Source organism: Exserohilum turcica (genome assembly GCF_000359705.1).
Source record: "Exserohilum turcica Et28A unplaced genomic scaffold SETTUscaffold_10, whole genome shotgun sequence".
NCBI classification, from domain to species: Eukaryota; Fungi; Ascomycota; class Dothideomycetes; order Pleosporales; family Pleosporaceae; genus Exserohilum; species Exserohilum turcicum.
Window position 1 is genome coordinate 553831 of NW_007359915.1, and position 26364 is coordinate 580194.

Sequence of the window (26364 nt, forward strand, 5' to 3'; positions counted from 1 at the left end):
GGGCTACCATTCCTAAGATGCATGCCCCGTGTGCTCTGTCGCACCACCATGTCCTACATCATGTGCGAGTGACCATGTCCGGCTGCATCAGCGCGGGACCTCGTCGTCGACGCTGACATCAACACCCAGCTCCTTTCTGATGATCTCCGTGAGCGAGGAACCGTCTCGCAGATATACCCAGTCTCCGATACCACAGCCCTCCTTTTCACTCATGCCCTCCTGCGACACGACCCAGTCGAAGCGCTTGGGGCCTGAGATTGGGGAGCTGTACCAGATTTGTTTGTTGGGAGGCTGCTTGTTCAAGACGAATGTATTTTGTTGCAGTGTGACCTCGAGGACGCCAGCCTGTTTGCAGTAGACAAGGGTTAGCGCGCAACTCAATGCCGTGAATCAAGACCATTCCGACATACCGAATAGTCGACCTCAATGGCAGGGTCGTTCTCCTGTGCCTCCTCCAACCTCTGAAGCAGCTCGCCCAGGTAGTGGTCCGCACGCTCATGGAACTCTTCTATCGAGAGCTCTGTCGCCTTGGATGGCGTGTCTTGCGAGTCAAGCTCCTTTGGCTTTGGGTTCTCGGCGTCTGGCATGATGCTACATGCGCCCATGGATGCGTGGAAGGGGCGAAATGGCGCGGCATTGCTGGCCGCGGGAGCGGGAGCTCGAATGGCAATGATGCAACTGGCAGGCGATGGACCGCGAAGAGGGGAGCGAATGGCACGGCGAACCGCTGCACTGGCGAAGCGGGTTGCGGGCCTCATCGTGTGTGTGTGGCTAGCTGGAGATATGCTGGAAAAGGACCGATACTCGTAGGCTGGTTGGTGGTGGTGAGCTTTGGAGTGCTACCGAGCAATGACGACGAGAGTGTTCCTGGATGAAAGCAGGCGGCGGGCGCATGGACCCCTCCTCGCTCGTACTCGCTCTCGAGCCTCTCCCCGCATCTTCCCCCAGCGCCGGCGCTGCTCTCACCCACCCACCAACCACGCAGCCGCCACCGCCATGATCAACGCCGTGCTGGTCTTCAACAATGCAGGACAGTCGCGGCTGACCAAGTTCTACACCCAGCTGGTATGTGCAGGTTTCCCGACGACTACTGCCACCACGACCACGACCACGACCACGACTAAGCAAACACAGGAAACCAGCGTCCAGCAACGCCTCATCTCGGAGATCTTCACCCTCGTCGCCAACCGTCCCAACTCGGCATGCAACTTTCTCCCGTACGCCGTCCCTCGGCCAGCATCTGTTGCTCTGCTGCCGACTAACCACGCTGCAGCCTTCCGCCTCTCCTCGCCAGCAGCTCCAAATCCTCGGCGCCCACGACGCCGCACAATGACACTCCCTCTCTCGTGACGTACCGCCACTATGCGACCCTCTACTTCATCGTCATATCGACCTCGACCGAGTCGCCTCTTGCCCTTTTGGATCTCATCCAAGTCTTCGTGCAGGCGCTCGACGGCCTGTTTGAGAACGTATGCGAACTGGACCTCATCTTCAACTTCGAGACGCTGCACGCGACACTGGGCGAGATGATTGTGGGCGGTGTGGTGGTCGAGACACAGCTGGACAAGGTGATCCAGGGCGTCAAGGCACAGGGCCGAGTGGCCAAACGACCCGTGAACGAGGGAAAGAACCTGGGCGGCGGTGGAGGCGGTGGGGTCATGGGCGGGCTCACATTCGGTGGCTTGGGGAGAGGAGATGGCATTTGGGCCGGACGGTGAGGCTCAAAAAGGCTCACCGTGGACGTCGCCGGCTTCCAGTCAGTATCTTGGATGTGTGGAATCTTCGACGATCGCAACGGTGGAGATTTGTCCGTGTGCGTGTTAGCCAGAGCTTAGGCCCCCAACCTCCACGACGACATGTTCGGGCCCTCTGGCACTACTGCATACGTACTCTTGGCCTGCGGTCTTTTCCTCGATTGGGCCAAGGCCCCTCAGGTCCCCGAGGCAAACCACCTCGCTCCAGCGCTGGCATCGCCCCAACTCGGTGTCTTTCCCAGCTACCTCGCACCGGAAGTTATGCTGAGAGTTTTTCCGCGCGGATAAAAGCGCCGGCAAAGGTCAAGGGTCGCAGGAGAAACGAAACCAAACGGGGTGTGGTGGATTGCTGAGCTAGGTTTAATGGAAACAAGCTTTTAATTAGTTCGCTGCCAACGCTCCTCAACGTGACCTGCGGCCCACGCCCCTTCATCTACACCGTGCAGACGCACAATTGTGGGCATCATACCCGCTGATTGATGCCTTCTGGCCCTCATTTCCGGCGGGCTGATTGCTGGAGTGTTTCGAGGCCATACCAGTCTCGCACAGGGCCTCCCCGAGGCCGCGCATGCCTCGCAATGGACCATTGCAGGCTTATAAGAGCCTCGCTGCCTCCGCCATGATTCCTCCGACACCTCTACAGCCACCAGCTCCCAAGCCAACACCATGCGTCTCCTCACTCTCTTCACCAGCCTCCTGACGGTAGCCTCAGCGGCTGTCACCAAGCGTGCCGTCACGCCTGGTACCCTCTCCCAGGTCACCAACTTTGACGCCCCTACCAAGGCAGGCTTCTTCATTTACGTTCCCAAGAAGCTGGCTTCTTCCCCTGGCATCATTGTTGCCATTCATTACTGTACCGGCACGGGACAGGCCTACTACCAGCAAACCTCGTACAAGACGCTGGCTGAGCAGTATGGCTTCATTGTCATCTACCCCAGCTCGCCCAACGAGGGCAAGTGCTGGGACGTGAGCAGCACCAAGTCGCTCACCCACAACGGTGGCGGCGACTCCAACACCATTGCCAACATGGTCAAGTGGACTCTGAAGGAGTACAACGCCAATGCCAAGAAGGTCTTCGTTACTGGTTCCAGCAGTGGTGCTATGATGACTGTACGCTACCCCCTTTTGCCTCGTAGTCATGATACTAACATGTTGGTAGAACGTCATGGCCGCCGCCTACCCTGACATGTTCGCCGCCGCCAGTCTCTACTCCGGTGTGCCCGCCGGTTGCTTCAAGTCGCCCAGCGGTGCTGTCGATGCCTGGAACAGCGACTGCGCTCACGGCCGAGTCACCAACACACCTGCAGGCTGGGCCAAGATTGTCCAAGCCATGGACCCTGGCTACAGTGGCGCTCGTCCCAAGATGCTTGTTTACCACGGCAGTGCCGACACTACGCTCTACCCCCCGAACTACCAGGAGACGATGAAGGAATGGGTAAGTAGTCATGTGACCTTCTCTTTATGAAACAAGGGACTCGAGCTGACTTTATTTAGGCCGGTGTCTTTGGCTACAACTACGACAAGCCCCAGAGCGTCCAGCAAAACACTCCCCTGAGCGGATACACCAAGACCACCTGGGGACCCAACGTTGTCGGTGTCTACGCCGCCGGTGTTGGCCACACTGTCCCTGTCCGCGAGAACGACGACATGAAGTGGTTCGGTTTCGCCTAAGCGCCCTACCAGGTCGCTCTATCATGCACTGCACATTTGTAACCACGGATGCCTGCACGGAGCGAAACAGACTTCCAATGTATATATTTGATTCTGGTGTATATATCACATCCAACCCACATATCAAAATCAACTCTTTCACCCCTGTCCATCTTGCTATCCCAGCTCCTCATGCCAAAAAAAAAACGAATAAAAGACAAGAAACACGTGTTTACATTTCCATGTAAACACGGTCGTGAACTATGCAATAACTACGACGTCAATCCTAGCCCTGTATGTAGTAAGTATGTAAGCGCCGAGCCGCTGTGCACACACACACACACACACATACACACACACCTATTTAGTGATAACGTCAGCCGCCAATCGATACGGGCGATAGCCAGATAGCTAGTTGATAGTAGTTATCACAAGCAGAGATGGCGCCAGAAGCGGCGCTTCGGTTTCTTGACCCTGTCAGCCCTACTAGTCTCGGCCTGATGGCCGTCGTCGTCGTCGTCGTCGTCGCTATCAAAGCTAAACTTACTCTTAAGTTGCGGCATGGCACCGCCCGCCGCAGAGCGACCAGGAAACTCGTTTACGGCGTCCATGGACACGACGACACCGCTGTCGTGGCGCCGCGCTGTGCTGGTGCTATCATCGTGTGCGCGACTGTGGTCTCGGCGTCGCGACACTGACGCCGTGGTGGCCCCGTGCATGTTTTGCTGCATCCGAGCCGCACGTGAGCGTGCGTACTGCTCCTGCATCTCGGCTTCGCTCCATCGGGCACTCAGCGCGTCGACGTGATGCTGCGGCATGCGCTCGCGAGGCCGAGGCGTAGTGGTAGTACTCGTATGTGCTGGGCGCCGCTGCACGGTACGACCACCGCCATTCCCACGATCCTTTTCATCTGCAAAGTCAAAGTTAGCGCCGAGTGCTTTGCGCGTCGCGTTTCTCACCTCGGAGATGTGGACCCGCTGGGCGTGGGCAAGCCCAGCTTGTTGGAAGGCTGTTTGCGAGTATGTGGGTGAGTGCGTAAAATACGGGCTTGTATTGCTTCGACTGCGTAATTGAGACTCGAGATGCTGTCTTTGCTGCTGCTTTCGCAGGTACTGGTATTCTTCGGCGGGCAGCCCTGGGCTTGTGGGCGAGGTCGGGTAGTAGGGTGTTGTTGGTGTTGGTGTTGTTGTTGATGTTGTTGTGGTGGTGGTGGTGGTGTAGGAGGAGGATGCGTAAGATGAGTAGGGGGTATAGAGCGATGCCATGTTTAATGAATAAGAATATGAATCCCAAGTCAGGACTAGGATTTGGGGGATATCGATATTGAAGGTAAGTATGTTTCGGTTGAACTTTTTTACTTTTAAAGTTTTTTTTGGGAGGGAGTTTGGTTTATTGTAGGCTGAATGTAGTGGGTGTTACTTGGGAATATCTTTGTATACAATGGGAGTCGACATTGTGTGAACACGACGGTGTACTGGTTGTACTTGGTGGGATGGCATAGTGCATATACGTAGAACGTCCTGGAGGTCATGGACACTGCAACCTGAAGAATAGCAGATCAATCAAACCAAGCAGTATCAACTCAACCCCACAGCACATGACCATGCCGCCTCTACACCCTCTTAACCCCATACCTCCTAAACACGCATCTCAAAAACTTCTTTATCCCAAATCCCCACACGCCTCTCCTCACCAACCGCCTCTTCTCCTTCTTTCCCCGGGGCCTCTGTTCCCCTTCAAACGCTTTCTCCGATGAACAAGTCCCCGAAGGCAAAGGATAATACGGAAAGTCTTCGTCGTGAATGATGGGCAAAGGTCCCTGGACCTCTGGGTCCATAGATACGTTCACTTCGATTCCGCACGGCTGCTGTGCATCCGGCTGCACGTTTTGCCAATCCCATTCATGAAACTCTTCTTCGGCGTACAGACTCGCGCTATCTGGCAGAATGTCTACCATGTGTGAAGCAGTATTTGGCTGGGAAATCAGCAGTTCATCTGCCAAGGTTTGGAATGTTTGGAATGAACCGCATCCTGTCGAGATATCCGAGATGTTGGGGGTCGCAAAGGGGTTCTCTCTGCGGGATTGTGGAAGCACTGGGGATTCCAAGTAGAAGTTTCCTTCTGATGAAGTGGGACTGAGGAGGAAAGTTTGATCGTCTGGTGAAGGAGTCTCTTTACTGCTGGCGGATTTTTGGTTTGATGCATGAGTAAAGACGTATGGCATGTTGGCATAGGCCGTGTCGATGGTCAGTTGGTGTTTGTTGCGCGGCATCTTGGATGTGCGGGTGGTGGTGATGCTTTCTGTAGAGTAGAGAGCACGGATATCGTTGAACCGATCTAGATTGTGATGAGTTCAACTGTTGAAAATCAACACACAAGCGAATTTTCTGCGATTTGCAGTAATCAAGGTGGAAATTTTGTTTGTAATATTGAGCTTTTTTTCTTCTTCTTCTATTTGCAGTGGTCCAGAGGGATTAAACAAGGAAGATGGACGTGGCAAAACAAGAACATTGTTGATGGAGTTGCGTGGACTGAACAAAGGCCGCGGAGAGCAGTTTTTCACGCACTGTTGCATAATAAAGGGTCCTGTTCTTTTGTAGATAGCAAACATGCATGCTGTGTGTACGCACAGATACTGTTTATACGAAAAGCTAACACTGAGACTACATGTTGTAAGGTGCACAACAAACACTGGGAGTTTGCACGGAGATTGCACCAGGAAACAGACAGTGCATGTTTTTGCATGATGTAGGTGCAAATTGGAGAGTTGCAGAGATTAAAGCGTGGCAGTGAGCGTAAACTAATTGCTGTTGTAACATATCTTTAGACATGCTATTTTATTGATTCAAGTCATAGCTGACTAGGGTAATTAGATTAGAAACAATAGATCTGACAAATGTTCCGTACTTAACTGCAAGGACCAATAGTATTAAATCACATCATTCTCTTCATCCGAGCTTCACCCGGTGCGGCGTGGTATGTCATTAGCCCCGCGCCACGATGTGCAATTGGTCTATTTAACGTTACACAGCAGTGCATTCGAATTTTGAGTAAAAGGACGCTGGATCCTAATCTCTAACCCCACTTTACAACCGATTCTCTACGATGGATAACAAAATATGCAGCTTCTTTGTCGCTGGACGGTGCTTGAACGGGGAGACATGTCGCTTCCAACATCCTGATACGGTCCCCATCCCTCTCTCTCTCAAACACAAAGTGGAACCTAGCAGCAGCTCGCAGTCTGGCGGCTCTGTTCCCAAAGCAAAGATACCTTGCAAGTTTCATCTCCAAGGCACATGTACCAGGGGAGACTTCTGTATCTTTGATCATTCAAACCCGACTACAGCCACAGCCACAGCCACAGCCGTCCGCCCCGTGTCCAGGGACACTAGGTCGAGCATACCGTGCAGATACTTCCAAAGAGGCATCTGTAGAACCGGAGAGTTATGCCCCTTCAGTCATAATATTCAAGGTAATCTAGTCGTGTCAAAGACGCTGTCGGATCACAGGCCTATCACGGACACTGGCCTCGCTGCATCCACTTGGGCGCGCTCCAACCCTTCCTTCAGAGAGCATGATGAAACCAAACTACCAAGGAACATCGGAGGGGCCACTGTGGTCTTTGCAGAAGGGGCTTCTGTTTCGACAATCTCTTTGATTTCAGACTTCTCCGCCGTGTCCACATCCGAGCTATCCCAACATACATCCGTTCAAGATATAATGGACCTCTTGAGAAGCGTGGGATTTCCTCAGGTAACTCCCGATTGTATTCGCTTCAAACAAATTCTGGAAAAGATCCACAAGACAGCTATAATTAAAGTCCCAGATCCAGACTTTGCAAACAAGCTTCTCCAGCGCCTTGGGAATACCCCTGTCCGTCTCGGGGATGTGCAAGGTCACATTTCGAAAATGCAACTTGGAGGGGAGACAGAATCTGGAATGAACCGGCTCCAACTCACTGGCGTTACGTGTTCATGGTTCAATCCTTCCAAGGTGGCTTATCTCCAATATGAGTCGGATTGGACAGCAAAGCTGGCACTCGAACGCATCAGGAACCTGGACTCAAACCAGCTCATGGGACGGAAGCTCGATGTCACATATCAACCAGTCCGGTCCTTGCAAGTAGGCAATCTCGACCTGAACACGAATGAAGCGGTACTCCGACGCTTTCTTCCTTCTCCACAGCCCATTAGGGTGACTTGGGGACCTCGATCCCACAGGCTCACTGCAAAACAGCTAGAGAAAAGAGTCATCATGCAACTTCAATCTCACGGCACTCTCATAGAAGAGTGTACCCCCAGTTCCCAGAAGGGCGGAAGTAGAACGAAAATCATCGCCAAGTTCAGCGAAGCAGAGGCAGCCCGTAATGCGGTCAAGAGGATGCACGACACCCGTCTCGATCCCGAATCTAATGATAAGATGCAAGTCACTCCTCTCGTGTCCATCAAGTTGTCAGTCTCGTCGCGAATCCTAGCAGCCATTCGACCACAGCTCGAACCTCTTGTTGACCAAACTTGGCGAACGAATTACGTCCAGATTAAAAGCTACGAGGCTCTGGGCAAAAAATACGCTCAAGTCCGCATTTTTGGCCAGTCCAGGGAACCAGTTGCCAAGGCAAAGTCGGCTGTGGAGAAGCTGCTTGCTGGCCAGATTGCCACGGACGGAAATAGCCCGATCACAGACGCGTTCTACTTCCGCCCTTGGTCAAAGAGCTTTCTGGACGACCTCGGAGCCAAACATGGTGTTTTCATACACCAGGATCTACGTCGCTCGGTTCTCAGACTATACGGGAATGCGACGGGTATCGCACACGTCGAACGCGCACTGGTAGCGAAATGTGCAGAACTCAAGGAGCATTCCCACACGGTCATTCTGGATCCTGCGGCTCTGGCTTTTGCCCTCAAAGGCGGATTCCGAAAAATTGTCGCCGCTCTGGGAAAGGACAAGGTGAAGCTAGATATCATCAGCAACCCGAAGCGAATCATCGTCCAAGGCTCCACGCAAGACGTACTCCAGATACAGGAAATCCTCACATCGCGCGCATCATCTCCTCCATTGGACACACTAATCGCCGGGCTCTCCCTCAACGACGACGACTCGGAGCTGTGCTGCCCCGTCTGCTTCACCCCGCCAGAAGCGCCTATCAAGACATCCTGCGGCCACATTTATTGCAGCTCCTGCCTCGTCTCGCAGTGCACGACAGCCGATTCATTTCCACTCAGATGCCTCGGCTCGGGCGCCATGTGCAGCACTCGGATCCCTCTTTCCGGCGTGAAGAGCGTGCTTTCAGGGCCTGAATACGACACGCTCCTGCAAACATCGCTGACGTCGTACCTGCGCAGCGTCGCCACGGAATTCCAATACTGCGCCACCCCGGACTGCGACCGCTTCTACAGAGTCTCAAGCAAAGAGAGCCCGCGGACTTTTGACTGCGACGGCTGTCTCGGCTCCGTGTGCACGAGCTGCCATTGCACTACGCACGACGGGCTCACGTGTGCAGCTAACAAAGCGCTGGCCAAAGCGGCATTGGACGGAGACGCAGAACTCGCGAGGTGGAAGAAAGAGAATGATGTGCGAGACTGTCCCAGGTGCGGCGTGCCGATTGAGAAATCGTATGGTTGCAACCACATGGAATGCAGCGCGTGCCGGATCCACATCTGCTGGTTCTGCATGGAGACGTTTGGTACTGGGAGAGAGACATATGCACACATGGGGCAGGCACATGGCAGCTTTCAGTAAGGGATGGCGGGGTCAGTGTAGGGAGGTGGGTGAATCAAGGATGTAAATTGGGTGTCTTTGCTAAGTATTCGGAAATTATGGCTCGAGTACATTGGGGTAAACTCCGTTACGGCTTGATAGATGCTCGCGCGGAGAAATTTCCCACGGACATGCATACAGTTTTACTGGGTTCCATTTAGTTACCTTGTTAGTATTCGCTGGGTATGTATGTAGTGAGGCACCAGTAGCGTACATACTTTTTAAATATCTAGGAATCTCTTTTTTTTTCTTCTCCCCAACAAAATTGAAAATTCACTATTTATCCTATATTCCATTCCATGCATGTCCCCTCTCCTCTACACCTACCTACCCTAAGCAATTCCTCCAATGCCACCCTCAACCAGAACCACAACATCTTAGCATCACAGTAATACACATCACACTATTTCCCCCTCTAATTCGTGGGAAGATGTGAGAACGTACTACGTACATTCCGTCCCGCCAAAGATACAACGCTAGTCCCATTTTGCATCTAGCGTTCAGCACTGAGCAGTGAGCTGAGACAGATTTGTGTACACCTATGTAAGCGAGGACAGTGCAGGGTTGTGAGACGGTCAGTCAGTCAGTCAAGAGAGAGAGAGAGAGAGAGCCAGTCCGTCAGTCAGTCACAGTCAGATGGCGTGATAAAGGCTGAGGATTATGTGAGTGCCTTTCGGCTCATCTAGGGGGCATAATGTATTCTGATGTAAATTTTCCCAAGGGGAGTGCTGCGTAAGGGGAAAGATACATTTCTTTTGTTGGGTTATGTAGCTGGATGGCTTTTTTTTTCTTCTCTTCTGTCTGGGCCTCACGTGCTGCGATGGTGTGTGTATTCGAAGACAGCTAGCTTGGCTTGTCGGACCGCACGGATCACACAGACACAAACTGTGCCAAGAAGCTTGCGCGCTGCTACAGTGCAGACATATTCCAACGTCAGACGAGGCTGGAAACTCGAGTACAAGTTGGACAGGCTGCTAGTGCTGTGTGGGATACCCCGTTGCTGTCTGTTGAGCTGTGAAGCTTGTGTTGCGAAAATAAATAAATAAAGAGACCGAGGCCTGGAAAGGTGTCAAAGTCATCGTATACATGGACCGTGTGTGATGACATTACATGAGACGAGCAATGGATGCAAAGCCGTCTATTCCACGCTATGCAAACAAAAATCTGGTCTAGAAAGTAGATACCCGAACCTCATTCAACATATCATGGGCAAAACATCAACGCCTGTATGAAAACTCCGTTTTGGGTGACCGGGGGCGCCGTCCAGATGATCCGCAGGCTGGGGAAAATTATGCCAGATTATAAATCTCCACGTTAGCAAATCAACGCCGGCTTTTGAGCCCAGCCCTTGCAGCCGTGGATCGTCGCTCTGGTTTCGAGTCGTCCTCGCTGTCAGAGGCTCCGCCATCATCCATGTCGTCGCTCATAGGGTCTGACATATCCTCGCCCTCATCATCGTCAGTCTCCTCGGCCTCGTCGTCAATGAGGTCTTCATCAGAGCCTTCACTACCCTCGTCTGAAACATCATCCATTTCCATGTTCAGGCCCATTTCGTCGTCAGAGCTTTCGTCATCGTCCACGTCCAGGCGCGACCTCTTCGGGGTGGCAGAGGCTCCCTCGACCGACTCGTCGTCAGAGACGTAGTCATCCTGGCCTTCGACATAGATGAGGGCCTCGTCGGCATCGTCATTGGCGGCTTGGTTCCGTTTCCTTAGGTCGAGCTGAGCCTGAAGCATGTCCAGGCGACCCTTCAACGACATCAGAGGCATCAAACCGCTCGAGCGCTCCTTCAAAACCTTGTTGAGTGCCGTGAGTTGCTTCACGATTTGCGGCTGCGAGGCCAGGTATCCTCCGTGTGCGGCGCTGTGTAAGACTGGGGTTAGCGTGTGTCTTGGGGGTGGAAATTGGCATGTGAAAATCTTACAGAGACCATTGCACCCAGGCCATGAGCATACCCGCGCGGCCAGGACTCCGGTGCAGGCGCTCGGCCAGCCTCTGCAAAAGGGTTCCCACGAGGGGCGACGGCAGGCGTTCGACCGTGGCATAGACGGACTCGACATCCACGACCTGCAGACAGGAATCGAGGAGCTCCTTGTCGTTTGTGCGCAGGGCTTGGGTCAGGACGGTGCCGAGGGAGTTTGCGTTGGGCGGAGCGAGCGGGCGGTCCTTTGCTGTGGCCAGCGAGCGGTCGGGGTTGGGGTCGAAGGCATCCTCGACGCTGATGATGCGCGATTCTTGTACTGGCTCGGGAGCCTCGGCGCGCAGCCGGTCACCGAAAGTAAGGTCTTCGTTGTCGTCGTCTGCGGTGCCATTGGCCGTGGGCGTGTCGCGGTCGAGACGAAGCTGTGCTGGGTGGTCGTGCGCATCGTCTGAATCGTCGTCGCTCTCCTCTTGGGTGCTGCTGATTTCGATGACGTCCGCATCCGCGTCTGCGTGCACATGGGCCATGTGGGCATCGGCGGGCCCCTGGACGGCAGCAGTGGCATCGCCGGCCTTGTGTGCGCGCGCACTCTGGAGGCCGCTGGTTTTGGCCGTGGGCTTTGCGGCGGTGCCGCTGACCAGCGCCTTGAGGCCGTTGTGGCGGGCGGCGGCAGGCGACTGGGCCAGCTTTGCCTTCTTCGCGGGCGGGGCTCGGTCGCGGGCGCGGAGGGTGGAGAGGGCGGCGGGCATGGCGGAGGCGCTGTGCAGCAGGGCGGCGGGGCGGGCGAGGACGAGGAGCTGGAGGGTGCAGGAGGCGTCGTGGGCGGGCGAGGACGAGGCCGTGGTGCCGTGAGCCTGGAGCAGCGCGCAGAGATGCAAGTGGTCGCAAAAAATTTGGAAAGAGCGGATTACACACCCCTGCACGCACGGACCGCGTGGGCCGGGATCATGGCGACGGCGCAGAGGCAGCGCACGACGGCGGCGTCGCAACGCTCTGCGCGCGGCGGGCGGGCGGCGGGCGACAGCAGCAGGCGGTGGGCGCGGGCTGCTGGGGGCGGGCGGCTGGGGCAGGACGGCGAGGGCGAAAAGGAAAAGGAAAAGGAAAGCGACTCGGTGCGGCGGCGGCGTTGAGCGTGGTTGTGCAATGGTGGTCGGCAAGGACACGTACCCGTCCAGGTTAGTGGCAGTCAGGGGCTGCGGCGAGGCTTGGCTCGGAGATGGAAGGGCCGGGCTACTTAACCCCAATGCCTCTCCTCTCGCGTCTGTCTTCGACGCTCCTGAGTCCATTTTCCTGATCTGCCTCCAATCAATACGCGCCTGCTCCCGATCACCCGCCACACCGACCCCGTCCCTCCGTCCCCCCATCCCCCCATCCGCCCGCCCGTCGACGCTCGACGCCCCGCGCGCCAGCCTCTCCCACGACGACGCCGACGACACCGACGACTGCACCCACAGGCTGCACCGCACGCCCACGCCCGTCCTGCGCTGCACCGCCATTAAATCTGCCCCGGCCTTAATTGACCTGCGCGCGCATCCCCCCGTCTGCCTGCATCCGCTTGCCACTAGCGCTCACCGCCCGCGCACCCAGCCCGCCGTCACCATCCGTGCGCGCCCACCCCATCACCAGCCATTTGTGGTGGTGGTGGTCTTCGTCTCGTTGTTGCTGCTGCTGCTGCTGCTGCTGCTGCCACACGCCGCGCTGCACGCCTGCACCCGCCCTTGAGCCCCCCCGCCCGCGCTCTGCTCCCGCCAGCAAACGCGTCGCCTCTCTCGCCCGCCATCAGGCCCGACTTGGCACCGCCCGCGACGGCCCTGCACCACGTCGCCGCCGCCGCCGCCGCCGCCACTACTTGGTACGTAGTCACGTGCGTTTCAGCCTCTCCAGCATATATTCGTGTGTGCTGCCCCTCCCCATCCCTCGCGTCGCATCCCCACGCTAGCCCTACATCCTCGCCGCCCCACCCTTACCGCAAACGCGCCCACGCTGCACTCCCCCGCCGTGTCGGTCATCGTTACGCGTCTAGTGCGTAGTCGCGTGCGCCCGCAATGGCAGTCGCTAACCAGCCCAGATTGGCAGCGCCCGCTCACGCCTCTCTTTCCCAGTCAGCCGCGCGCAAACCCGCCGTTCCCTTTCATGGCCCTATGGCAGTAATGACCGAGCCTTCTGTCGACAAAGCTTCCCTGGACCTGAAGGTGAGCGCTTTTGCGCCGGCAGACGCCATGGCCCTCGACGCTGAAACAAACGGGTAAGTCCGCTCGCCTCACCTGGCCTGCTGCCTATTTGCTCACGCCACTGCAGCGTCCACAGCGTCCTCTTCGACGACCCGCCACCCGACACCAAGCCCGCCGAGGATCCTGCGCAACCGAAACCAACCACCAACGGAAACCACGCACCCATGGACACACCAGCGCCTGCTGTTGAGCCCATCACCGACGTCTCGGCTGGAATCGACGGTATCGCGCAGTTTATGCCCGAAACCCACCAAGACATCAACTCGTTGTTTGGCGACTCGGACATGACTGCCACTGTGACAAACGCCGTCGAAGCCCCGACATCAGACGTACGCGACGAGCCTGCACCTGCCCAAGAGACACCCGCAGAGACGCAGGCGACAAGCGACAGCACACAGGTAGTGCCCGAGACGCACATTGCCCCAAAGGCAGAGGAGCCCGCTGCAGAGGGCATGGACACTTCTGCTGATGCGCCCGAGCCCAAGTCGGAAGAATCATCCGGCGCGCCCACCAAGCCCATGGACGACCTGACCATCAAATCCAGCGCTGACGAAGCCACGGCGCCCCCGTCGACGACACAGTCACCAGCGATTGCCGACCGCGAGATGCAAGATGCGCCGCCGTCTGGCAAAGTGCGCCCACGCGAAGATGACGACGATGACGTCCCTGACGCCAAGCGCACAAAGACCGAGGACGAAGCGGGTGCCCAAACCGACGCTAAGCCGTCGGAGCAGCCCAACCCCATGGAGCAGCCCAACGGCAACAGCGCCACCCCGGGGCCCGCCTCCGACTATGCACAGGAAGCCTCTGGCGTTCACAAGGCGGTCGATTGGGAGGAGTGGCCGACGACGCCCATGACGGATGTGCAGAACAAGTTTTTGCTGGAACGGATACGGAACACAAAGAAGATCAAGGTGTCGTTAGCTTTCAAGGATCCAGTTGACCCTGTAGCGCTCAACATTCCCACTTACTATGACGTGGTCAAGACCCCCATGGATCTGACGACCATGGAGAGCAAGCTCAAGGAGAAAAAGTACAAGTACGTGAGGGACTTCATGGCAGATCTTGATCAGATGATTACCAACAGCGAGCTATTCAACAACAAGCAACACCCCGTCACACAGGCTGGATACAATCTGCGCGCCTACTTCTTGAAGGGAATGGGTAAGATGCCCCGCGGCGCTGCTGCCGAAGAGCCACCCAAGCCGCCAAAGGCCAAGAAGTCGAGCAGTGCCGCACAAAAGGCCAAGCGGGAGTCGCGCGTCGCACCGCCCACGGTCAAGGCGCCTGCTGCTCCCGCGCCACCGGCTACGTCGCCACAGGCTGCCGCATGGCCGCTGCAGCAGGATGGCACTCCGCTCATTCGCCGCGACTCGTCGACGGCAGACGGCCGGCCCAAGCGCGAAATCCATAGGCCCTCGAAAGACTTGCCCTACGCCAATGCTAAGCCGCGAAGGAAGAAGTACCAGCAGGAACTCAAGTTCTGCGAGTCTGTAATCACGGAGCTCATGAAGCCAAAGTACAGCACACTTACTTACCCCTTTGTCACGCCGGTAGATCCTGTTGCACTCAACATTCCCTCGTACCTCAAGATCATCAAGAAGCCCATGGACTTTGGCACCATTGAGAAGAACTTGAAGAACGGCGTCTACCAGAGTGCAAAGGACTTCTACGCCGATGCCCAGCTCGTGTTCCAAAACTGCTACAAGTTCAATCCCGAAGGTGATGCCGTCAATCAGATGGGCCACAAGCTCGAGGAGCTGTTTGAGAGCCTCTGGAAGGAAAAGGCAGACTGGCTTGCCCAGCATGCGCCTCCCCCCGAGCATTCTCCCAGCGATCTCTACTCTGACGAAGACGACGACGACGACGACGAGGAAGAGGAGATAGACCCTGCCCAAGCCCAGTTTCTTGCCATTCAGCAGCAGATTGCCCAGCTGAATGCCACTGCCCAGCAACTTCTGCAACAGCAGACGGGCGGCAAGCGTGCCTCACCCAAGCTGCCCGGCAAGAAGAAGAAGGCGGCTGCGCAACCCGCAAAGAGGAAGAGTCTGCCCTTGGCAGTGCCGCCTCCCGCCAAGCCCATCAAGAGCGCGCCCGTCAAGAAGGTCAAGGCGCCCGCGCCCCTCAGCTTTGCCCAGAAGCAAGAGATCTCCGAAGGCATCAGCACTCTGGGAGATGTTGACATGCGCCGAGCCGTCCAGATTATCCGCAATGGATGCCCGCACCTCGCCAACGTTAATGACGATGAGATGGAGCTGGACATGGACGAGATCAATGACGACACGCTTAGGGAGCTGTTGCGCTTCATCAAGTCTCTGCGCGGACCTAAGAGCGGCGTAGTAGCTGACGACGACTTTGAGCCTCCCAGACAAGTCTCCAAGCAGGCGGCGAGTCGCCCCAAGAAGAACAAGCCCATGGGCAAGTCGGAGCAGGAAGACAACATGCGCAAGATCCAAGAGAAGTTGCAGTCGTTCCAGGGCGGTGCATCGGGCTCCAGCCAGTCTCCACCTGGTGAGTTGTCAGTGTTTGCTCAGCGTCATCATCAACTAACCCGTGCAGTGCATGATGCATCCAGCGACGACGACGAGTCGAGCGGCTCGGAAAGCGAAGAAGAGTAAAAGCACCTCTTCGGCACAACCTCAACCAACCTCAACCTCGTCTTGTTTTCGCGTGACTTGCTCGCCTGCTCTCTGCCCTGCTCTGCGTGTTCGATGATTGGTCCAGTTTCACACACACACCCTCTCTCTTCTATACAATGAATGAACGGCTTTGAGCTTCTTTGTACGGCCGATCGGGTATCGCCACCGATTACCAAGGAGATCTGAAGCGGAACGTTAGCGCGTGCCTCGTAACCTGCGCACTCTCACTCACCATTGCACGTCACCCCTTGTCATGCTCCCCCTCATACCCATCGATTGTATAGTATTCTCTTGCCGACCGACTTTACCCTAGAGGTGCCTTGATAGCGGCACCAATGCCGACAATGGATTATGAGTGACGACGAGGTTTGTCTTTTTTTGGTGGTTCGTTTAGTCGAGAACATGGGCTGCTGGCTGCAAGCAGTATTTGGCGTGGTGTGGGCATTGGACATGGGGGATATTCGAGTAGTCTTTTGCTGTATGAATATGCTGCGTGAGTTGGCAGCCTGAACAAAATGCAAATAATTTTTTCCAAAAGACATGGTGCGTCGTGGAGTCGTGTGGCGTGTCGGTACGTGATGTTCCATGCCGCTTGAGGGCTTGGCTCGGTAGAGCAATCGGGGTTGGGGGGGGGGTACGAGCCAAGGGCGGCGTCGGCAGCCAGGCCCGGTGGGAGAAGGCGAGCGTGACAAAGAGCCTCTTGTTGCTGTGCGTCTTGTGTCGCGTTCGCCGCTGGATGGGCTGGATGCATGACTGTCCTCGTCAGGGGCTGCAGAGCCCCCCTCTCCCCCTCCTTCAGGGTGAGGCAGCGGCGTGTGGTGGTTCCGGCACGGGAGTGGGAGCACCAAAGGGGGGGGGGGAGGCGAGGCGAGGGTGGTGCAAAGACAAGTCTCCCGGGACGGACATCTGAAGCGCAGTGAGTGAGGCGTATCCTTGACGATGCATGCGGGGTGAGGAGATATTGTACGCTCTGTGGGTTGCTGTGTGGGCAGCATGCTCTCTGTCCCTGACTACCGCAGGGCTAGTCGTGTATGACGGCAGCCGGCGGGCGGCGCCAGGGAGGGTACGGAGGTCGAAGACGCAGGCCGGAAAACAAAGCCAGGCGGGCGGCGACGAGGCAATGGGCGCGCCAGGTGCCAGAAGCCCAAGTTGCATCGCAGAGGGCCGCCCGGGGCTGTGGGCTGCCCTGCTTGTGCGAGTGGAGCGCGGAGGGTGGGGAACTGACTGAGTGAACGACTTGAGTGAGTGAGTGAGTGTGTGTGTGCGTGCCTGTGTGGGTGGGCGTGCCAGTGCCCGTCGGTGGTGAGCGGCCGGCGCGCTAGCTGTGCCTTCGCGAATCGCCAGGCAGGCCCTCGCCCCAAAACTTGAGAGCTTCAAGACACGCCCAAACAAGACGCGCCCAGCTGCACCCACCCCCGACGCCGCCCACGACACAGCCAACACTGGTCCCCGCACCCTCGCATTTGTCCCGCCCGTCCCAGAATTGAGTGCTTGCGCCTGCCAAAATGACAACGGTGCCGGTCAGCGAGGTTAAGAGCACGCATGATCGCTCATCACGAACCGCGGCGCATTCCCACATCAAGGGCCTTGGCCTGTCGAGCGATGGGCGCGCAACTCCTTCGGCAGGCGGCTTCGTAGGCCAGGCTGCAGCTCGTGAGGTATGTGGTGCTCTGATACTTTTTCGTGTCCCGATACTAACTGGCGCAGGCATGCGGTCTGGTCGTCGACCTCGTCAAGGCGAAGAAGATGTCGGGCAGAGCTGTGCTGCTCGCAGGTGGCCCTGGAACCGGCAAGACGGCATTGGCATTGGCCGTCAGCCAGGAACTAGGCACAAAGGTCCCCTTCTGCCCGATTGTCGGCAGCGAGATATACTCGGCAGAGGTCAAGAAGACGGAGGCGCTCATGGAGAACTTCAGAAGGGCCATTGGTATGCACTTGCTTCTGCCTTTCTGGCCCCCGCTAACCATGCCGCACAGGCCTGCGCGTCAAGGAAACAAAGGAAGTGTACGAAGGCGAAGTGACGGAGCTCACGCCCGAAGAAGCTGAGAACCCGCTGGGAGGCTACGGCCGCACCATCTCCCACCTCCTCATCACCCTCAAGTCGGCCAAGGGCACCAAGAAGCTGCGACTCGACCCCTCCATCTACGAGGCGATACAAAAGGAGCGCGTGCGTTTGGGCGACGTCATCTACATCGAGGCCAACACGGGCGCCGTCAAGCGCGTCGGACGATCAGACGCCTACGCAACCGAGTTCGATCTCGAGGCAGAGGAGTATGTGCCCATACCAAAGGGCGACGTGCACAAGAAGAAGGAGATTGTTCAGGATGTCACTCTGCATGACCTGGACGTTGCAAACGCACGGCCGCAAGGCGGTCAGGACATAATGAGCATGATGGGCCAGTTGATGAAGCCCAAGAAGACGGAGATTACCGAGAAGCTGCGGTTAGAAATCAACAAGGTCGTGAACCGGTACATTGACCAAGGAATTGCCGACCTGGTACCCGGTGTGCTCTTCATCGACGAGGTGCACATGCTCGATCTCGAGGCCTTTACCTTTCTCAATCGCGCGCTCGAATCGCCCCTCTCGCCCCTCGTCATCCTTGCGTCGAACCGCGGCAACACGCACATTCGCGGCGGCGAAAACCTGCCTCCCTCGGCACACGGCATTCCTACCGATTTGCTCGCGCGACTTCTCATTATCCCAACACATCCATACAGCCCAGCTGAAATCAGCTCCATCATCACAACCCGTGTCACGACCGAGAAGCTTAACATCTCGGCCGCGGCCAAGGAAAAGGTCAGCTCACTGGGCGAGAAGATTAGTCTGCGGTATGCGCTCCAACTATTGGCACCCGCTAGCGTATTGGCAGAGGTCAATGGACGGGAGAACAAGCAGATTGAGGTTGAAGATGTAGACGAGTGCCAGGGCCTGTTCTTGGATGCGCGGAGAAGTGCGCAAGCACTGGGCGAGACGAGTGGGTTCATTTCGTAGATGCTGTCCTCTAGTTTGTACGATAGCCTGGCGTTTTGTTTGGGTGCAGAGAGCGGTGGGCGCTCCTGAAGCAAAAGGAGCAATGTTTATTTTTCTCTCTCTCTTCATTTTCCATGCTGCACCAAAAACTAGACGAAACGTGCAAACTGGGTAATAGGATGTGTCAGCAGAGTCATGGCAAATGTACTGTAGCATGGCCCGCAGGCGATTTGGAAAGAAACGTGATGATGTGCTCGAGTGGCTGCAACGACACACTAACTTTCGGATGATTACGGAAGCGTTGCAAAATAGACGTGCGTTGCCGCTCGGGGGCTCCGATTGGCTGTGCGAGGCCGCGGCGCAAACATGAATGCATGCCATGCATCCCAAGTCGCTGCTCGCCTTTCTCTTCACCACTGCGACCGACTCCGCGACCCAGCGCCCTCTGTCGTATCTCAATCGGAAACACACACACACACACACACATACGCACTCACAAGACAACATACGCCTGGACAAACCTAGTGCTTACCGCCATGTCTACCAGGCTACGCGCCGTGAGCCGCCTGCCGCGGCAGCTATCCCGTCGCAGCTTTGCCATGAGCGCCCGGCGCGCGCAATCGGCCTTCGGGTCGGGCCCGTCGCCGCCGCGGTTGCCCAAGGAGGAACAGGAGATCTTCGAGAGGCTCCAGAAGCAGAGCACGGGTGCGTTTAGCACACCGCGGGCCAGCAGCAACCAAGGAGAAGGAGAAGAAGATGCATTTGCCGCTTCGGCGCGGCCAAATGTGCGTATGCAAATCAACCAATCACCTGACTCCTTGTCGTCATCGTCATCCTCTTCTTCTTCTTCTTCTTCTTCTTCTTCTTCTTCAACGTCTTCCACGTCGTCACGCCCGCAGATCAATCAATCGCCCGACTCAGCAGATGCAGCAGAGATCAGGTTTGAGAATGGCAGAGAGATTAGGCAGGGAGAAGAGTTTCATCCTAATTTGAGGAGGGGCGCGGCACCAGAGTTTGAGGGCGACGTCAATCCCAAGACGGGCGAGGTGGGGGGCCCCAAGAACGAGCCGTTGCGGTGGGGTGCGGTGGGGGACTGGAGTTATAATGGGCGGGTGACTGATTTTTGAGAGACTGGTTGTGCTGTGTATGTGGTGTTTGTATATGTGGTGTCTGTGTAGTCTGTGTAGTCCGTGTGAGAGCGAACACGAAGTTCCTTTTTTTTTGGCCAAGGAGAACGGGGCGCTGCATGTGCATGTCTGGGCGAAACCAGCGCGTGTTGAAACGGCAGGACCATTGCTATTATCGACAACAAAGGGCTACCCGTGCTGCGTGAGTGTGAGATGCGGATGCTACTCTTAAAATGTGGGCTATAGCCAGGTTGCCGCGTCCAGTTGTGCATCTCATGGGTGACAGTTTGCGTTGCTGTGCAGCTGCTGGGAACAAGGGGGGAGGGGGAGTGCCACGGAGATCGTGGAACTGCACATCATCTGTCATGATGAAATATCAAATGTCTGGCCACGATCCGGCGACCCGGCGTATACAGATATTTGTGTGTGTGTGTGTGTGTGTATGTGTATACGTCGACAGCCATGGCGTCTGGGGGGAGGGGGGGGGGAAATAGGGACCAGGGCCGCAGTGGCACCGTACGCAGCACACAAGGCGAGTCGAAGATGGAGGGCCAGGATCTAAGACGCATGCAGTTTAGCGCGTTGCCTATTGGGCGCAGGCGGACGCGGATTTCTTGGGCGCCCAGCTTCGGAAACCAGAGTTCCCCCCTCCAGATTGCGATGCACCGGCGCGCAGGGTTATTCCCTTGACCGGACGGCTGCTGCATGGCGGGAGGGCTGCCTTTTTTTTTCCCTTGTCCTCTACTTTCTTTTCTTATCGACGCTCTCGCTCGCTGTTATGCCGTCATGCCGTTGTCGAGTGCGTGTTTATGCGCCCATGTTGTCGACTTAACCTTATCCACGGAGCGCCCGGCGGCGAGGGTGAGATTCCAAAAACTAACCTCAGCTGGTGCGTATTACCCTTATTATTAATATTGTCGGACTTGTTTTTTCGGACACCACCAGCATGGGCCCAGGCCACGAATACGAGCAGAGACTGGTCGTTCTGGCGCTGGCTAAGCATGCGGTAGGGCGCTTTCTTTGGAGGCAGAGGCGTCTCGCCAAAGCTTGCTACTCCTACGGCCGCCATGCCACGACTATTGCGACTGTCTATGTACCGCTCCCTCGGCATCTCCAGTGCCCACGAGTGCAAATGACTCGCCCAGGCACGCTGCCAGCTAACTCGCCCATGTGGCCCTCGGATCCATGCATCGGATGCTGTCCTTGGCCTGTCTCGCCCGTTTGGCCCTGCATTCGAGGCTCTCTTGCCCTTGGACATGCGTTTCAGACAGGCGGCCAGCAGCTCCGTCGACTCCGCCATGGACCAGCGCTTCTCTCCTGCACACATCCCGGCAGCGATCCCATCGAACCTCCGCGTATCTCACTTTGGTTTCGGCCACATGTCTCCACCCGCCACACAGCCACAGCTAGAGCCATCCAGCCCAGAGCCGCCATCTTCCACGCCCTCGCCCTCCTCCCTCTTGTACATATGCACGCACGCCCACTGACATCCGGTCCCGCGCGCCGGCGGCGTGCGTCTGATGCCACCACCTTTCACGCCACCCGTCTCCTCTCCCGCTTCCCACGTGCGTCAGTAAGACGTGCAAAAAAAAACATTGTCGTCGCCCTCCGAGGCAACGTGTTTCGCAAATCATGCACGTCTTGGGCTCTCGTTGGCGCGCTGGGTGCTTTCTCGGTGTAATTGACCCGTCAGCGTACGCCATCACCTCTTGGAATCCCATCCTAGTTGGTTGCACGTCTGCCTTGCATGCGGCCTAGACCAGGAGGTGCCTGGCTGCCTCATCCCCATGCTCACAAACAGTCACCTTGTCATAACACCCCCCTGGCCGCACGTTGGACCGCAGCGTCGCGGCTTAGGCCCAATCCGTCGTCTACCAAAAGTACCACCTCGTTTAACTGCGCGGTTTTACCCTAGCGGGGGGGGGGTGACACTGCCTTCGTCGTCGCTGGCGTGATAGCCCGCCCGTCGGCCATTTCTACAAAGTCGTCGCCTCAGCCACCCCGAGTCTTGCGTCGGCAAGTGTTACATCGCAAACACGTTCCATCCTGGCTCGAGGTATGTACCATTGGCCGTGGGGTTGATAACACCACCTCTTGCTAATACTTGGGTCCCAGGCGCCCTTTGAAACCCTTTTTTCTTTCTTTCCTTCTTATATCAGTTTATGATGCATTATCCCTACGCTTTGTTTTGGTCCTAATTCCCATCCCCCCTGTGAGAGATCTGCGCGTAGTTTCATTCGCTCATAGCGCTGTCCCTGTTCAAAGGCACTGCCGCGACTACTCGGCCTCATCCGCTTAGATATTACCGAACAGGCGCCTTATTTGTTGGTCTTTTCCCGCTCTCTACCGACTCTCGCTTCCCCTACTTCCACCATAGCGCAAACAATGTTGCGCTTGCTGCTTTGTGCAGCTTTCTTCTTCCGATATGCCCTGGCCCTCGATCAAGTCGTTGACCTTGGCTACGCAAAGTACAATGGCTCAACTCTCAACAATGGAATAATGCGCTGGGCTGGCATGCGCTTTGCCCGCAACCCGTCTCAGAAGGAGGGTCTCCGGTTCATGGCTCCTCAAGATCCCCTTCCGGAAAACGGTATCCAGAATGCGACTGCGGTACGCCTATCTGCATGTTGGCGTGGAGGCTATACTAACAACATGGCAGTTTAAACCCCTATGTATCGGGACCAAATCTACCATCACAGCCGAAACGGGAGGAACACATTCGGAAGACTGCCTTTTCATCAACGTCTTCGCGCCTGCCAAAGCGACTAATGATAGCAAACTGCCAGTCTACATTTTTATTCAGGGTGGTGGTTTCAACCTGAACGGCAACGCGGACTACAATGGTGCAGAACTTATTAATGCGGGTGACGATGGAATTGTTGTGGTGAACTTCAACTACCGTGTCGGCCCATATGGTTTCTTGGCTGCAGAGCAGGTGGTCGCCAACAAGACGCTGAGTTTGAACAACGGCCTCCTTGATCAGCGACAAGCCTTCAAATGGGTGCAAAAGCACATCAGACAGTTTGGCGGAGACCCGGGCCATGTGACGATTGGAGGAGCAAGTGCCGGTGGAGGATCGGTCGTCTTTCACCTTACCGCGTACGGGGGCCGGAACGATAACCTCTTCCATGCTGCCGCCGCCGAGTCTGCAGCCTTCCCGACTCTGCGAAACGTCTCGGAAAGCCAGTGGCAATACGACGCCCTACTCAACCAAACTGGCTGTAGCGACCTCAACTGTATGGCCTCTATGGATGTCGTCACCTTTCAGACTGCCGTCCGAGAGCTGAGAAAACCCTTTCCCGGCGGTGTGGACCCGCCCATTTTCTTCTGGAACCCCACACTGGACTACGATTTCATCAAAGACTTTACAACAAACGAACTCAAGGCCGGCCACTATATCGATGTGCCTACCATCTTCGGTAGCACGACACATGACGGTGTCATTTTCACACCCAAGACTGTCGCGTCGCTATCACGTGCGCAAAGCTTTCTTATCGACCAATTCCCTAGCGTAAAATGGGACGCCATCAGTCAGATATGGGGTGCTAAAGCTATCAGTGCAGCGACAACCAACAATGACTGGAGAGCTCTTGCGGCTGACATGTATGGCGCCATTCGATACGCCTGCCCTGACCTGGGTATATCTGCCGCATATGCCCGCAACCAATCAGTACCGACATGGCACTACAGATGGAATGTGGGAGCAGCGTTACACGTGGCGGAACTCGGGCCTATCTGGAACAACGCTACGTCGGCCGCCGGTGTATTTGTTCAGGCTTACTGGGCATCCTTTATCCGAAGCTACGACCCCAACACGCACGCCACCGAGTTTCTTGTCGCCAAAGGTTCAGAGCTTAAGAGCCCGGAATGGGTGACATTTGCCGCCAGCAAGGGAAAGAGAATGGTGTTCAACGACGATAACAAAGTATTCATGGAGGACGTTAACCCTGTGGAGCAACAACGATGTGAGGCCGTCAACACCATGGGTATACATCTCAACCAGTAAGTTATATTCGCACTAAGCCGAGGAATGCGTATGCTGACAGAAATCCCAGACCCACCCAAGACGGCCCTCCTGCGAACAATACCCAGCCTGCTCCCCACAAATCTTCGGGAAGCCGCAACACGCCTCTTACTCTCGTATCTCTCTTGTCTTCTACAATTACGCTCGTTCTGTTACACTTTATGGTAATATGAGCATGTGTTTCCATGCAGGAATAATAGACTTTTCTAATATCGTTCGACAAATGCCTTTTGCGAAAGGCACGTCCCCCAACAATCCGCAAAGCCAACCTAATGGCTTTGCTACCGTCGACTCTCATAAAGGCCGAGGTGCAGCGTCAAAGACGACTCCAACTCGAAACTGCCGTTCTGGACACTCGGCCTGTAGGAGAGGAAGACGACGAATGACCGTGGGAATAGGGATGGGCAGGGAAGGCGGAATAGGATAGAACAGGGTTTGGTGGGAACTACACTTGAAGCCAAGACATTGGTTTGCTCAAGTATTGCTGAAGGAACGGGACGTCGAAAGCATGTAAGATGGGTTGTGATCATTACCAAGATACCCTAGTAATATAATAATCTCCAATGGCACACGACTGATGCCGTCTTGACGACCATTGTTCAAAACAAGTGCTGTGCATTCTCGGTGTTGTGTGTGCTCACTCGAGGTATTGTGCGAAAAAGTGTTTTCACAATGAAGGTAGGCGCCGAGTAAGCAATTCTCCCGTCTCACTCACTAAGCGACTGTGAGGGAATATATATGCAATCAAGATTTAGCTTGCAGTACACTTTTTTTTTGAGAAGATTGAGATATAAGAGACAATATTCTATTTTTCTCAGGTCTGGTAGTGTAGGAGGCGATTCGGCATTCTGCAGTGTTTACCTGAGTAGTTGAGAGGTCTTCGGTCGCTACTTCCTCATTCAGCTCTACCATGGCCTCACGAGCGCCTCGAAACTCGTTTAGGCATCGAAATCATCTCGCTATTCCAGCCAAGGCTAAACCCAGTGCAAACGGCAAGCAGCAAACTCTTGCCAGATCACCGCCCCGCAGGCATCGAAAACCGCCCATGCCAGGCTTCCCCATGCTTCACATAGACCGGCCAGCGCGCTACTATGCTAGCACGCTATCCGCAGACGACGTGCAAGCCCTCAGACTCGGCGAGCAGAACCACAACCTCAAGCAATGGTCCACCAAAGACTTGCTCATGCACCACGAATCCCGCAAGGACCTCATTCCCCGCATCATGCCCAAGATCGACAAGACGCTTGCGCTCGCGGGCATCGAGCACGACAAGCAGCATAGCCGGCAGGTAGTCACTACGGAAACGAGCAAGGTGCGTCGCTTCTTGGGGTTTCCGCGTATAAAGGTCTCTGCTTACTAGATGGGGGACCAGGAGGAGTATGAAGAAGCTGTTTCGATACTGCCGTCCACATCAACGCAGGACCTATTGTGTGCTTTGCCCACGCAGCCTCGCTCAGCACACATGCGCGCAGCAAGTAGCGGCGACTACTTTTCGCTTCAACCCAGTTATACTCAGCGGAAACTTGGATCGCATACGCGCCGCATCTCACCCCTCGCTTCATCCTCTTCCTGCTCGTCTTCCTCCTCATCCTCATCCGACTCGTCGTCCTTCTCAAGCCCATCTACAGCGGACTCGTCGCCCCGCGTCCGCAGCCCTCTCGCCCACGAAATCCAATTCCGACATAACCCTGCTGTTACGTTTGATTCGTTTCTCGCGCCGCACAAGTCGGGCAAGGGCGAGGCGTTTTGTGGCGCGGTGAATGCGAGGCCGGGCGGATTGCGCAGCGTCAGGAAGGTGCCTTCGATGCCGCTGTTGAGGAGGAGGGGCGAGTTTGTGTGAGGGTTGGTGTGGGTGTTGGCGTGGAGTGGTTAAGTGTTTTGCGAAGGATTTTGAAGGACTACGTAAGTAAGTCACATAGGCCCAATAATACTTCGGTTACTACAGTGCCCGTGCACCAGATGAGCACCATCGCCAGTTGAGCACCCCCACCACCACAACAACAAAACTTCAACGCGTCAAAACTCAACCAATATGGACCCGATTCAAGAAGCGATTGCAGAAATCGAATCGCGAGAACCAGGAGATAAATTCTCGTATCAAGCAATCGCGAAAAAGCAATGGTGTAGCACGAATGACGTTGATGAGACGACACCGCGGCGAAACTGAGGCCTATGGCGTGCGCAACCTCTCCCTCCATCCCACAACACGAGAAAGGAGCTTGTACGATACATCGATACGCTTACCGAACGACGTTTGCCACTACGAAGGAAATGATACAACGCTTTGCTT

General features: G+C 56.0%; 12 protein-coding genes across 12 annotated transcripts; 8 read left to right on the top strand and 4 right to left on the bottom strand.

Moving 5' to 3' along the window:
* Positions 1–87: 87 nt before the first annotated feature.
* SETTUDRAFT_36242 (uncharacterized protein) lies at positions 88–587 on the bottom strand (the record flags this gene model as incomplete). Its single annotated transcript, XM_008023079.1, has 2 exons — positions 88–345; positions 411–587. The coding sequence occupies 2 exons, from the start codon at positions 585–587 to the stop codon at positions 88–90; spliced, it is 435 nt and encodes a 144-aa protein (XP_008021270.1).
* A 409-nt stretch (positions 588–996) lies between these two features.
* Positions 997–1718, top strand: SETTUDRAFT_101623 (uncharacterized protein; the record flags this gene model as incomplete). The annotated part of the gene is made up of 3 exons (XM_008023303.1): positions 997–1065; positions 1135–1217; positions 1274–1718. The coding sequence occupies 3 exons, from the start codon at positions 997–999 to the stop codon at positions 1716–1718; spliced, it is 597 nt and encodes a 198-aa protein (XP_008021494.1).
* A 702-nt stretch (positions 1719–2420) lies between these two features.
* SETTUDRAFT_45067 (carbohydrate esterase family 1 protein) lies at positions 2421–3425 on the top strand (the record flags this gene model as incomplete). Its single annotated transcript, XM_008023149.1, has 3 exons — positions 2421–2864; positions 2914–3189; positions 3249–3425. The coding sequence occupies 3 exons, from the start codon at positions 2421–2423 to the stop codon at positions 3423–3425; spliced, it is 897 nt and encodes a 298-aa protein (XP_008021340.1).
* A 407-nt stretch (positions 3426–3832) lies between these two features.
* Positions 3833–5676, bottom strand: SETTUDRAFT_24871 (uncharacterized protein; the record flags this gene model as incomplete). The annotated part of the gene is made up of 2 exons (XM_008023018.1): positions 3833–4544; positions 5189–5676. 2 exons carry the CDS (start codon positions 5674–5676, stop codon positions 3833–3835), a joined length of 1200 nt encoding a protein of 399 aa, XP_008021209.1.
* An 833-nt stretch (positions 5677–6509) lies between these two features.
* Positions 6510–9143, top strand: SETTUDRAFT_101268 (uncharacterized protein; the record flags this gene model as incomplete). Its single annotated transcript, XM_008023304.1, has 2 exons — positions 6510–6808; positions 6974–9143. The coding sequence occupies 2 exons, from the start codon at positions 6510–6512 to the stop codon at positions 9141–9143; spliced, it is 2469 nt and encodes an 822-aa protein (XP_008021495.1).
* Positions 9144–10073: 930 nt separating this feature from the next.
* On the bottom strand, positions 10074–11957 carry SETTUDRAFT_125019 (uncharacterized protein). Its single transcript, XM_008023305.1, has 2 exons — positions 11086–11957; positions 10074–11024 (listed from the first exon to the last, which is right to left on the bottom strand). Exons 1-2 carry the CDS (start codon positions 11829–11831, stop codon positions 10484–10486), a joined length of 1287 nt encoding a protein of 428 aa, XP_008021496.1. The 5' UTR covers positions 11832–11957; the 3' UTR covers positions 10074–10483.
* Positions 11958–13232: 1275 nt separating this feature from the next.
* SETTUDRAFT_158273 (uncharacterized protein) lies at positions 13233–15931 on the top strand (the record flags this gene model as incomplete). The annotated part of the gene is made up of 2 exons (XM_008023306.1): positions 13233–13327; positions 13381–15931. The coding sequence occupies 2 exons, from the start codon at positions 13233–13235 to the stop codon at positions 15929–15931; spliced, it is 2646 nt and encodes an 881-aa protein (XP_008021497.1).
* A 1434-nt stretch (positions 15932–17365) lies between these two features.
* Positions 17366–19141, top strand: SETTUDRAFT_166656 (uncharacterized protein). The gene is made up of 3 exons (XM_008023307.1): positions 17366–17614; positions 17664–17879; positions 17929–19141. The coding sequence occupies exons 1-3, from the start codon at positions 17458–17460 to the stop codon at positions 18942–18944; spliced, it is 1389 nt and encodes a 462-aa protein (XP_008021498.1). The 5' UTR covers positions 17366–17457; the 3' UTR covers positions 18945–19141.
* A 205-nt stretch (positions 19142–19346) lies between these two features.
* Positions 19347–20220, top strand: SETTUDRAFT_166657 (uncharacterized protein). Its single transcript, XM_008023308.1, has one exon. The coding sequence runs from the start codon at positions 19460–19462 to the stop codon at positions 20048–20050; it is 591 nt and encodes a 196-aa protein (XP_008021499.1). The 5' UTR covers positions 19347–19459; the 3' UTR covers positions 20051–20220.
* A 614-nt stretch (positions 20221–20834) lies between these two features.
* On the bottom strand, positions 20835–21377 carry SETTUDRAFT_36252 (uncharacterized protein; the record flags this gene model as incomplete). The annotated part of the gene is made up of 1 exon (XM_008023080.1): positions 20835–21377. One exon carries the CDS (start codon positions 21375–21377, stop codon positions 20835–20837), a length of 543 nt encoding a protein of 180 aa, XP_008021271.1.
* Positions 21378–22102: 725 nt separating this feature from the next.
* Positions 22103–24661, top strand: SETTUDRAFT_166658 (uncharacterized protein). Its single transcript, XM_008023309.1, has 3 exons — positions 22103–22660; positions 22710–24052; positions 24106–24661. Exons 1-3 carry the CDS (start codon positions 22436–22438, stop codon positions 24245–24247), a joined length of 1710 nt encoding a protein of 569 aa, XP_008021500.1. The 5' UTR covers positions 22103–22435; the 3' UTR covers positions 24248–24661.
* Positions 24662–24872: 211 nt separating this feature from the next.
* SETTUDRAFT_166659 (uncharacterized protein) lies at positions 24873–25923 on the top strand. Its single transcript, XM_008023310.1, has one exon. The coding sequence runs from the start codon at positions 24985–24987 to the stop codon at positions 25432–25434; it is 450 nt and encodes a 149-aa protein (XP_008021501.1). The 5' UTR covers positions 24873–24984; the 3' UTR covers positions 25435–25923.
* Positions 25924–26364: the final 441 nt, after the last annotated feature.